The sequence below is a fragment of the Diadema setosum genome, chromosome 5 (genome assembly GCF_964275005.1).
Source record: "Diadema setosum chromosome 5, eeDiaSeto1, whole genome shotgun sequence".
NCBI lineage: Eukaryota > Metazoa > Echinodermata > Echinoidea > Diadematoida > Diadematidae > Diadema > Diadema setosum.
In genome coordinates this window covers 17186956-17200460 of record NC_092689.1, presented here as the reverse complement: position 1 = coordinate 17200460, position 13505 = coordinate 17186956, and the positions used below count along the sequence as shown (strand labels likewise).

At 37.9% G+C, this 13505-nt stretch overlaps 1 protein-coding gene across 1 annotated transcript in view; it reads left to right on the top strand.

Annotated features, from left to right (window-relative positions):
• LOC140228754 (prolow-density lipoprotein receptor-related protein 1-like) overlaps positions 1–13505 on the top strand; it is a 67193-nt gene that overhangs the window by 6424 nt on the left and 47264 nt on the right. Inside the window, exons 6-12 of the mRNA XM_072309030.1 lie at positions 1414–1635; positions 2297–2487; positions 2920–3268; positions 4526–4627; positions 5148–5362; positions 5979–6164; positions 8015–8143. Of these exons, the coding sequence (XP_072165131.1) occupies positions 1414–1635; positions 2297–2487; positions 2920–3268; positions 4526–4627; positions 5148–5362; positions 5979–6164; positions 8015–8143 (1394 nt within the window). The remainder of the gene's footprint in view (positions 1–1413; positions 1636–2296; positions 2488–2919; positions 3269–4525; positions 4628–5147; positions 5363–5978; positions 6165–8014; positions 8144–13505) is intronic.

Here is a 13505-nt window from a genome sequence, read left to right as displayed (position 1 = left end):
TGTGCACAGTTTCTGATAGAAACTTTCTGCTAGAAACTTGTGTACAGTTTCTCATAGAACCATCAACCGTCAAATTTACTGTATGGCCAGACTCTCCATGCATAGCCTGTAGCTAAATAATAGCTTTCTTTTAAAGAATTTGCCCACCATTAAATTTGTATCTAGATGAGTCAAGTATGAATCATGTGTGACTGCGTGACTCCATCCTTTACATGGCAGAACCAATAAAAAGAGTGCACATGATGTAGACCTGAAATCTTGAAGGAGTTCAATGACTAGGGCCTACCATAAATGGCTTGAGGTGGGCATCAACAGTTGAGTCAGATCATGAAAATTTAAACATTTGTAATTCAGTAAAATGCAGCATGTGCTCCTTGCTTTTACTTCATTTCATTTCTCATAATAGATATTGGTTGAGTAATTGGCTCACATATATTAAAAAAGCAGTTCCATCATTGCTCTAAAATAGACATGCTTGACGTCATTATATGTGAAAGTGACTGTTTAATGACTGATGTCACATCATTTCTTTTTGTATAGCCTACTGCTCCAAACATGTGTTTATTGTCATGAGGACAGTGATTTCAAAATGGTATGATTCTTGATATCTTGAGTATATTATTGTTGGTTCACTGTATTGATTCTCAAGGACATGCTTCCAAAGTTTGAATAGTGTGGTAATCAAACTCAAGTTCCATAAATGCTTTAAGATTAGGTAGGCATGGAAGAGATTGCCCATGTGTCTCTTTAGTTTTCTTTTCTAATTACCTACATACAATGTCTTGGATTGGATTCAACAATGATCAACTCGACTGAAAAATTGTATCCCCTTGATTACCTGTGCCAGAGACCAGCCAAGCTTTAATATTTCATATAACACTTAAAGGGGATGGCTAGTAACTGATCAGTGGGAATCAGTGGGAATGCTGGGGGATGATTGTTCCAATCCTTGTGGGATTCATTTAAGAGTACATTACACACTATATCTATTGTTGTGTGAAAATTATTTGTTTCAGAATGGTTTCATATTCAAGTAATGTGCAGTTCAATCGTTAACGATCGCCCTGTCACTGTACAGGCATGCTAACCTGGAAACATTGAACTGCACATTACTAGAATATGAGACCATTCTGAAGCAGATAATTTTCATACAACAATAGATATATAATGAACTCTTAAATGAATCCCACAAGGATTGGAACAATCATCCCCCGGCATTCCCACTGATTCCCATTGATCAGTTACTAGCGATCCTCTTTAATCATTCCTTGCATCCTTATTGTAGCCTTTTTGTTCTCTTCTTTTCGTCTATCTCTCTCTCTCTCTCTCTCTTTCTCTCTTTAGGTCTTTGCTGTAGTTTTCCACTAATTTTTCTGCAAAAATTTATGTTTGTTTGCCATTCCAACCCACCAGGTACATCTTCTGGAGTGCCTCTGCCAAGACAGACAAGATTGAAAGAGTGTCCACCAATGGTAGAAAGACCAAGCGAGTTGTGAAAAACAGGATTCAGACCATCAGGAATTTTGCGGTTGATGTTGTCGACAAGCGCCTGTACTGGATGGATGTTGGTAGGAGAAAAATCGAGAGTGTGAGATACGACGGAAAAAGGAGGGAGGTTGTCCTGGAAAGTGTCAGGTAAATGCACTTTGTTTGAAATTTTCAATGTTGACCCATGTTAAAAGACCCATGTCACAAGACAAAGTGTTATTGTATATTAATGATCATTGTTTTTGTGAACACAAAATGGAAATGAATTAAAATCAGTCAGTCAATCAATCAATCAACCAACAATCATCAATCAATCAATCAATCAATCAATCATTCAATCAATCAATCATGCTATTAGCAGTTTATTCATTAACGTGTGTTTATTTAAAAAACTGAGATGTTGCATTCTGAATTTGATAAGCAAGTTATTGGAAGAGTGTGATCATGTTTTTGCAGCGGGTACATTTCTAGTGTTGAATACAGAGCATGGACATGCAACAATTGACTACATCCATTTAATCGTGGTATACTGATCACTGATGTATCATTAAAGGTACTTTAAAGTATGAAAGATGGTTTCTCTGCTTGAGATGTTGTGATAAGTATGAACTACCATGAAATACCGTGGAAGATAGAGCTGCTCGCTAAACTTATTGGTAATGCGTTGCTTTGTCGAATATCTTTATGTTGACTCCTCGGAAACTGTCAAGACCAACTTGCTACAAAACTCTCACTTTTCACTTGTGTATAAACCATGATTTGACAATATCACCGTCCTCTGTATTATTATCATGGTCTGTATTTGCAGTCCAAATGTCTTTGGTCTGGCAGTGTTTGAGCAGAAGGTGTACTGGACAGACTCTGTAGAGAACACCATCAGCAGCATGGTGAAGTATGGCTCGGTGGAGTCAAGGGTCAAGTGGAGTCTATACGTAGACAGCAGTCCCCGTAGTATCTCCATCAGCCATCCTTCAGCTCAGCCCATCAGAGACCTGACAGGTAGGAAACCAGATGGGCCTTCACAATATGGGGAGGTCACAATTTCCTTTCTTTTTTCTGTATTTTCTTGCTTGTCACCTGGATCAGCCAGTCGATTATACAATGTACCATTACTAAAAATAGTTTTTATATATATGTCATTCTTTTAGGCAGAATTTTGGATCATGCATTTTTACACATCTTCTGGCATTTTTCATTCAAGACAATACTTGCTTCATTCATTTAAATATTTTGTCAAGGAAGTGCAAAATCACATCTTAGATGCATCCTGCAGTCTGTAATCTACTTGAATATTTGGTGTGGTCAATTTGGAAGGGAGAGTTCAATGGAAATTAGCGACCTTCCCGAATACCTGACAACTGTATGTAAAACATATAAGTGTATAAATTATCATTGTGACTTCTTTTAGTGTGAATACATCTCCTTGCTCAGGAAACTTCAATTGTACCACCAGCGGTGACTGCCAGACCACTATTCGTAGCCCAACTCAAGATGCCTCCAAGCCATATCTCATCTATGCCAACACTACCAGCATCCAGCGCATCGATGCCGACGGATCAAGTCACATGACCATCGCCGACATCGGCCTTCGGAACATCTCCACCATCGAGTACGACCCGCTGGAAAAGAAGGTGTACTTTGCGGACTTTGGCCGTGGGGTCATCGAGCGCGTTGGAGCCGATGGGCTGGGTCTGGAGGTCGTGAGAACAGAGGGGGTGTCTTCCATCGAAGGAATGGCCATTGATTGGATGCATAGGCGACTGTATTGGGTTGACTCTGAGTGAGTAGGATAGAGGAAGAATGGATTGCCAAAGTTTCCATTTACGGATTATAGATTGCCAGAAGTTCTACTTCTGAGATTTTGTAATTTTCAACAGGCAAGCTTCATACTGCATTCAAATTTATTGATGTATTTTCCCTGAGAAACTGAACAAGATGCATAGGTTCCCTCTTAAATGTGTATCAGCACTTAAAACCAAGTTTGCATCCATTAATGGTTCATTGTCAAAACTCAGGCAAGCTTATGGACTATGCACTACGGTCTTCTCAATCTCTCAGTCACTTTGTATCACTTTCTGGTACATGTTTTTAAGAAATAACTTTTCCTTAACAGGGATAGGTACAGGTGATACTCAAACTTGCTGCACACTTTTTATGCCTGAGCTTTTAAGTAATTGGAACACTTTCAAAAACGCCTTCCCTGTCATCAAGTTGACCAAGGCTGACAAACAGTAGGCATATTATCAAGAATTAGTCTCACAAATTTGATATTCATCCTTAAATCGATAAGAATTTTGATAAACTGAATTCCCTCTCTGTATTTTATTTATGAGGTCATGTCCAGTTAAAATGAGTTTTAGTAGTATGTTACCATCTACAGAAGATGAAGATGTAGATGTCTGACAATATGTGCCTGATGATTTTTTTTTTTCTTAATGGGATTGGAGCTTATCTTAGTTTCAAATTCACATCTTCTACATGGTCACATATTTCCAATATCCATGCTAAATTGCAAGTCATGCCGATATAATATCACAGGTTATTTAGGTGTGTACATCTTTGCAACGTGAAGAAATATGGACAAATTTTGTAAAAACCACACAAAATCCCCCAAATCAAACCTATCATGGATAGCTTGTTCCACTTGAAAAACATTTAAGCTTTACAAACTTCAAGTCAAACCTTGAGCTTATGCTCTCATCTACTTTTATATAGTTTCTTTGCCAAGTTCTTCATCCACATGGGAGTACAAATATACAAAGATTGGCCTGAACAAAGTTCATAGCATGTTTCCATTTCACCTATGTTGCGTTGACCTGGTTGAAATCTGCGACCTCTCAAAGAGAGCAAACATAATCATTTTGTCGCATGCCCAACATGCTGCTTAATCAACCACCAACCATATGTAATGAATGTTGTTCATGATGATTGATATGATAAATTACAACTTTTTTAATTAATCTATTGCTTATGGGAAGCAGGTGTATCATGTATTCATCAGTTTATCAGTGAATGGTTATTCTCAATCCTGACACAGGGCCAACCACATCGCCACCCAGAGTCTGTATGGCGGCAGACAGACTGTACTCCTCTCTAATCTTGATGAACCTCATGGCATCGCTGTCCATCCCGCCCTAAAGTAAGTGCACAAGTACAATATACTTCTCTGTGATCCCTTACATCTCACGTGTGGCTGCACACTTCAAGATCTCAAGGATTTCAATTCAATTCCTTTCACTTCAGTTGACGTCTATGCACAGACAGAAGTTTGCCTAAAGTGAATGACCTTGTTCAATAATGCCACTTTTCTGCCAATAAAATATTTGTAGAATCTGACAGACAGCTGTCAACCTGTAAACTTCTAATTTTCTCATCAAATTTACTTCGCCATTTAGAATTTTCCATAAACTGTATAACCTTGTCAAATGATACCCATTAATAAGAAAAAAAAATACTGTACCTAGATTGATCTCACATAGCAAGTTCTTAACCAAATCACATTTTCAAATGCCTTCTCCACACAAAACCTTTAGAGAAACTGAGGAAACTTGTAAAAGTCAGATCTAATTGTCTGATTAACTTTCTAACTATCAAGCTACAACCACTGAAAGTGAAAGTAGCGGGCCAAAGTTTGAAAATAATGTTTGTTTTGATGATAGCATTATCTACTGGAGCTCATGGGGGTCCTCTCCGAGGATCGAGGCAGCGAGACACGACGGTAGCAAGAGAGTGACCGTTGCATCCAGACCAGTCCAGCCCACCAAACTGGCCATCGACTACCAGCACAACAAGATCCTGTGGCTGGACGCTGGCTTGGGAACCATCAACGAGGCGGCTCTGGATGGCTCGGGACATAGGGTCATCAACGGGCAAGGTAACGACTGGCTGTACATCCAACTAAGAAGGTTCTTATTTTCAGCTGCCATCTAGATTATGTAAAAATGATGGTAGTATAGGGCCTACCCAAAACTTAGTTTTACAATGTCTTGTGAATGTAAGTGTTGTGGATTGATATCAATGTTCTTATGTTGTCATTTTCTGTGGGGATCTTTATATTCAGTAGCAGTGAAGAGGAATGCATTTAGCTACATCAGTTGAAATATTAAGATATTTGCAAATTTCACAGTTTTCAGTGAAATTTGAAATTGAAATGTAACTGAAACTTCAAAAAGCAGTATTGATATCAGTCATTTAAAGCCAGCTTCCAGACAAAGGTGCTAAAATGCAAATAATGCTTTACTCGTATATCGCTTGCTATTTTAGCACCATGTGATGGGGTCCTTTTCAAAGGAATGATTCAGTGAACTGAATGATACAAAACTGAAGTGACACATTTTATCCCTTGATACAATTTTAAGATCAAATTTTGATTAAATCATTGTCTATTCTGCATTCTTTCCTTCTTCTGTCTCTTTCTCTCAATTCTCCTGCCATTCTTTTGTTCGTCTGTCTGTCTGTCTCTCTTTCGCTTCATTCTCTTGCTGTTCCAGGAACCCATCTGCAGCATCCGTTTGGTCTGGCCCTGTTTGGGGACCTAATGTGGTCTACTGAACCGGCTCGGAGGGAGATCCTGGCGCTTGACCGACGGAGTGGTCAAAAGCGGATCTCCTTCAGTGGAGACTGGATCATCCCAGTCGACGTCCATCTCATCCACAGTGGCCGAAGGATCATTGGTGGTCAGTCTCATGGATTTCTGAACATTACCTTGTTAAAATTAGTTTCACCACCATGAGGAGCTAGGGGGGAAAAAAACCCAACACAATACAAAACCTGTAGTAGAAAAAAAAATGCTGTACCCCCACATAGTTGAATAAAAGTTCATTGTACTCTACATCACCAAAATAAAAGGTATTGTACAGCGCATAATCATTATTATGTGATTCTTACTGACTGCTATGAGTAATCACAATAAAATTAAATGTACCACACTTGTATTCAGAAATTATTGTGTTCTTGACCAAGAGTTAATCTATTCTTTTCAACATATCTTATGATAAATCTAATGTTCCCCACATGGTCAAGAGTTCTACTATTTGAGACAATACTCAGAAAAGAGCTACTCTACTTCATATATTCAAAACAGAATCTTCTGAATTCTGCAAAATCGAGCGTAAATCAAACCTAGTCTTAATGACCTAAATTTTGGCATGCTGTGTGAAATTTGCAATCTTGCCCTCATACATGGTTGAAATGTTGTTCAAGTTTGACAAGGATATTTCATGAATGTGCATGAGGCACTAATTCAATTGACTGCCAACAGATTTGAAGTGATCAAAAATTGAAATTTAACAGTCAAAATGCTCGCATATCTTTCTTGTTGTGTTTTGTATACTGTCTGTGCACCATGTTTTGAATCAAAATCATTTCATTTAAATTGTGAAAGACATGACATTTTATATCATCTGCCAACAAGTGTGTCATTTTAGATCATATCGAGCCTTTCAGAAACATTGGCATGTTGCTTAGAACTTTACTCCTTCTGCCAAGCAACGATTTAAAATGTTACGAGGCACTGTGTGGTCTGAACGATTGTTTGACTGTTACTGTGTCCTTTTGTAGTATCACATGACTTGGTTTCTATGCGATATGCAGGAAACCTAATAAACATGTAATCCTTTCTGATGTTATCGCGGGTATATTGGAAGAGACCAGAAGATCAATGAAGTGATAGGAAAGATACGACTCTTTGTCTGTGTGTGGGAGTTCCTCTGTTAAATGAAGCTTAACATTAACTTCCTGCAAGAAATGAGCCTCAGGCCCACCAAGAAGCGACCTTGAAAGTCTAGAAAAGAGCAACAGCAAAGTACTTTTGATCTCTACATTTTTTATGCTGTGATATGTCCTATGTCTTAGATGCCATATAAAGGCTGTTGTCCACAGCTAATACCTTTATTGGGTGTGAAAGAACAAGCACATACAAATTATATGTGCTGAAGTAAAAGTATTGCCTGTGACTTTGCCAGTTTACTTTAAAAAAAAGGCTCGACATTAATATCTTCATTGATGTTCCAAAATGTAAGCCCTATGCAGTCAGCTTTACAAGAGAGCAAGACTGCCATATGTTCATGTTAGATTTATCATATCAAATACTTAATAACAATGATAACTTGTGTGCAAAACATGAAATGTAAACATTCCATTGCAACATGATGTTGTTCCAATGCAGCTAGCTGTATACTAGAATATTTTTGGTTATGAATATCACAAACACATGACACAATGAAGTTGTCAAATGACCATACTGGCCCAGTATAAAAATTGGGTGCATTAACACAATAACCTTGTATGAGGAAAATGAACAGCGCCCCCTTATGGTTCACTCCTTGTATCCCTTGCCATACTGACAATAATGGATACATTTCAAATTTATTTTGACAAGTAGATTGGAATTTCACATAGTTTCTCTCTCCTGTAACATTGCATCTGTAGAATTACAAGACTTGGGTTAGATGATGCCCTATCAGTACGAACTCGGCCAAATAAATGCTCTCATTTTCTCCTCCCCTGAACTCGTGTTGAAACAAAGATATTGATCCATGTCAAGTGTTCAATGGCGGCTGCGAACAAATCTGCATTTATGCCCACGTGAACCAGGCCGTGTGCAGCTGCGAGTCGGGCTATCATCTCAGAAGGGACGCGGTGTCCTGCGAACCAGGTCAGTTACTCTATTCAGCGAACTGGAAAGTGCACTAGCCTTCACAGCACTTTGCCTGTTGTAGATAATTAGATGCACTGCTGATGTTGGCAAGTAGTCATTTGCTGAGATGCTGCCCTCACATAGAATAATACCGCACTTCTAGAAATATAATTCCAACCCTTTTACCATCAAATCAGAAGCTATGATAAATGTGTCATGAATATCCGTGAAACATGATTGTATTGCCCATTGAATCAATGATATCTTAAATTGGTACAGTAATATTTGTCACATTTGTTGAGCTTGAGATAAAGTGTAGCAAGTCATTTAACACTTTCTGTACCAGGGACTGGCAGAGAAGGATGATATAAAGATATATGATAGAGCATGTGTACAACAATGTGGGGCTTTCTGTCCCAATCAGCGCTCACAGCACACAAAGGGTTAACTCATATTGATGTTTGCCAACTCCTACACCGAGGGAGCAGTCTTGGTATAGAGAAACTTCAGTCCAATTTGTTACAAGTCATTCTACTGTTAACCCATTGAAGACCAGTCCCGAGTATCCTCGGGCAGGTGTCTGTGGGTAATGCATGTTGTACCAACATCAGCCCTCCTCAACGGGTTAACTTACTGATATGAATTCAACAAAGACGGCAAGTTTTATGCAACATTATTCTGTTGTCTTCCAAACAAGTTCATGCATCCATCATCTGTGCTCATGATACTAAAATCATGCCATGACAATATTGCATGAGCTTATACACACACCATTTTCCATGTATTTGTACTAACCTGCATTACTTCCATATGCTTGCTGGATTAGACATTATGTGTGTTTATATTGCATTTTGATACATGTAGAATTTGTGTATTGAATTTTGTTTTGTTTTGCATGATGTGTTTTGTACACTTATGTTGTTTTTTGAAAGTGAGAATGAATAAATAAGATGAAATTAAATAAAGTAAAATAGATATCGATGTTTGCTTACTTGTTTGTTGATATTAGTCATCCCTTCATGTTGTTCATGCTGGAGCAAATGAATTGAGGGTTATCCTACTATGATGTCATACTTTGTCTTATGCATGCATTTTACATGTCAGATAGTGATGGATTAACAGCAACTTTGGACCAATGTTTCCACCACAATTATCATTTGATGCAAATGGTTCATACCGTGGAGTAGAGAACAGAAAATATACAGAGAATCTATGGATGATGTGACATGTAAAAAAGGTCAAATGATATGCTTTTCACCATCCCCCAAAAGTTTTAAACTGATGTGGCCTGTATTCTGTAGATGAAATGCTAGGTTGACATGCTATATTTGTGAGATATATGTGACCCTGCATCACAAAACAAACAAAAAGTCGCCAGACACGGATTTTTAGTTAAGGGCAGATTCTGAAAGAGCAGACTCTAAGCTTTAAAATGATGTATAGCTCAATTGAAATGAACTCTCCTAACCTATCCAAATATTGGAAAGAAAGCACACACTGTGGAAAAGTGTGAACCGAGAAAAGAGGCTCTGAAGTACAGGGTCTATCTGTTTATTCAAGCGTTTAATCTTTACCGAACCGTGCTAGCTGTGAGATGACTGGGACAAAAAACAGGATGTAAACCACTGGGGCAACAAAAATGAAGGGATTATCAAATTAAGTTGAAATTTAGCATGTTCTATAAAAACATTCTGTCCATGATTAATGCCAACTTTCAAAGCAGTAGTCTCATCCCTTCAAAAGTTATCAGACTTGAAAGTGAAGAATGTGCAAAGGGTTATCAGAAATGAAAAGGGGCCTCTAAGACATACCTGATCTCACTACTCTACAAAAAAAGAGTTGTAGAAAAACTGCTGAAAATGCACTTTCCCATTCATTTTGTCATCCCAAATTGAAGAATAATGTAGAAGAAGGGTAGTTCTTTCAGAAAATATAAAAAACTCAATATTGACATTGTTGACCTGTTTCACCTTTTTTGAGTCATGTAAAATCAAGGGGTGTGACTTTTTGTTCGTTTTGTGATGCACGGTCACATATGCTATAGCTTATGAGGTACTGGTTGGGCAGAATTCATTCATAACATGTGGAAGGTTTAGTGTTTTATATGGTCTATATCAGATGAAATCTGATAATTATGGTATGTCAGCATGATTATGGTATCAATGTTGGGTTGGTATGACATATATGTACAGTGATATATTTCTCATATACCTGTGACCAATTAAGACATTGACAGTATGCATTCAATTGGTTCTCAGTTTTATGAAGGAATCTATGGCAGTCGATTTTGTTCTTTAATAGTCGTTCTTTTGAAAGCTGCTTCAAATATCGTCTGCAGATTGATTTTTTATACATCCATACACATCAGAATTTGTTATACACATACTATTTCCTGAATCTGTCACAGACAGAGACTATGAAGTGTGTTTGTGTGTGTGTGTGTGTGTGTGTGTGTGTTCGTGGGGGGGGGGGGGGCACTTTATGTCAAAGGTTGACCAACCACCACTGTCCGTCTGTTACAAGTGTATGGCTCATCAACCTCTGATACTCGGCCCTAAAAGCATGCTGTCTGCAACCACTGGAGTAAAAGTGTCGTCTACGACTACCGGAGTGAAGAAAAAAAAAAAGGAAAAACTTCCTCCACTTTTTTTTTCTTTTTATAGCTCAGTAGACCATTTGACATGCCTGGAAGTGTTCACATGAGGTTGAGATGGTGCATACACAGGGTCCTTCCTATTCCAGTTTTATGCCCCAGTAAACCACTTGTGGTATGACAGGTGTTAACTGGGCCCACTCAATCTCTCTTCCCCTTACCCCTTTCAATCCCAGTCTTGAATGATATGGAGAATCAACCTTTCAGTTGTGAGCAGGGATCAAACTTTTATGGCATGAGATAACAAAGAAGATGGCAATCGGAATTTAAGAAGAAATTGGTGATTTCTTTGTGCTATTTGGCTACTCCATGCAACTTTGAATTTCATTTTTCTCAAAACCACTTTGCAAGGGTATTGAAAACAAACAGTGACGGAGAATTTGGTAGTCCGAATATGTTACCATAAGAATTACTTGCTGGATTTCTTTGATACTAGTAATATGGACATATCTGTTAGAATGAATCAAAACAAGTCAGAAAGCCAAAGAGCCCGTGGAAAGGTTGTACTGACAATCAAACTAAAATCTAAACAGTGCTGATCCACCAACACATTCTTATTGCCTGAATAGCCTGCTTAACTTCAAAAGTAGCATAGCTCCCTCTTCTGTTCTTTTACTGAAATTCTGATAATGGACAACTGCAATGAAGATGTGCCATTATGTACTTTCTGTGTGCTTTCTTTTTAATGAAACTTTCTCTGTTTTCTTTTTGTTAATCTCTTCTTTTTTTCCCCCTGTACTTAATTTCACGTGAACAGGGAGTGAATGTTTACTTGTACCAGACAGTGAAAAGCAAGTGTAATGCATTGCTAGATTCCAAACAGGAACTGATTAGACTTGAAAGATTTATTGATATAGACTTGCAGCCCTGCAGACAACTTCCTCTGTGTGATACATGCAAGAAAAAAAGAAAGAAAGAAAGAAAGAGAATTAGATTACTGTTAGTCCGACTAGCAGACGGGATAATGGGTTCTTTTTTTGTCAGTGACTGGTGATCATTTCATGGTGTCTGGGCCTTGTGACTCTTGAAGTCCACACATGATATATGTTTTTTTTTATTATTATTATTTCAATATTATCTTCCTTCTTTGTTTATAGCAGGAACGGCGCAGTGTTTTCAAAAGTGTGGGGGCCCACTTCCGGGTTTCATGAGCTAACAAAGTGATGACACCTTATGTATTCCTTTGTATGGTGCACAAAAAGTGTGGGGGCCCGAGCCCCCACGGCCCCCACGGCTGCGCCGGCCCTGTATAGAGCTTAGAAAATATGTCTTTCTTTTGCATCACTTCGGTGATCCCTCTCATTTATCTCCAAGTTGAATTATCCTTCGGGTTTATGCCAGGTTTAAGTGTGTGCGTGTGTGTCATACACAAATACACACTGCTATAGCTTCTGACCATTTGAGCATTGAGAATGTAGGGTTTCTGGGATGTACACTGAACTAGGGCTTTCTATAGCTCAGTCAGTAGGGCACCAGGCTAGGAATCCGGAGGTCTCGGGTTTGAATCCCGGTGGAATCCCATTTTCTTTGCTCATTTTTCCACCTTCTTTATATCTTACGACATCATACACCCTGGGTGTAGAGTTCAATTTGGGCATATCTGACTCAAGTGTGAAGACTGCATTCAAAAATCAAATTTGGCACATTGTTGCTGGTATTTATGGCTAGTCTTTGTAATATGTGCATATGACTAAACCAAGATGAACTCTTTGTATCTACACTGTGATGAGAGACCAGATTGGGGAAGGAATTTAAAGGGGATGGCTAGTAACTGATCAGTGGGAATCAGTAGGAATGCTGGGGGATGATTGTTCCAATTCTTGTTGGATTCATTTAAGAGTACATTATATATCTATTGTTGTGTGAAAATTATTTGCTTCAGAATGGTTTCATACATTCAAGTAATGTGCAGTTCAGTCGTTAATGATCGCCCCATCACTGTACAGGCATGCTAATCTGGAAACATTAAACTGCACATTACTAGAATATGAGACCATTCTGAAGCAAATAATTTTCACACAACAATAGATATATAATGAACTCTTAAATGAATCCCACAAGGATTGGACCAATCATCCCCCAGCATTCCCACTGATTCCCACTGATCAGTTACTAGCCATCCCCTTTAAATTCAGGTATTTGCTTAGGCATGTGGATAATTCAAATGTTTGTTTGATGTGATAGCTGTATAGACATATCACTCGTGCATTTACTTAAGATTGAGATTGTATGAAACTGATTAGATTTATCAAATTCACACAAAATAGAATAAAGGATACAAAAATATACCAGTTTTAGACAGAAACATCACATTTAAACATCTAACATGCTAATGATTTACAAATTCAGAGGCTTTTGATAATTCTACAACAGAAATAGATATGCTATATGATCACATAAATTCCTTTAAATCACACAGTGACATAAATGAAAAAAAAAATCACATAAACAAACCATATAGGCTCACATTAAAGGCATTATTTACCATTTGCAGATGAAACAAAAACCCAGCTTTAGTGCTTCAAAATAGTTTTAAAATGTGAGTTAGGGATAGAAACAACCAATGTAAAAATGTTAATCAGTAATTGTTCAATAAACACAATGTGAACAATAATTATATTAAAATTGTTTCTAGAATAAACCATCTACATTTTTGGTTTATTGAGAAAAATAGATATATCTCATATTTTTGGCTATTGTCAAATTTTTATACGGTAGGATGTTTTG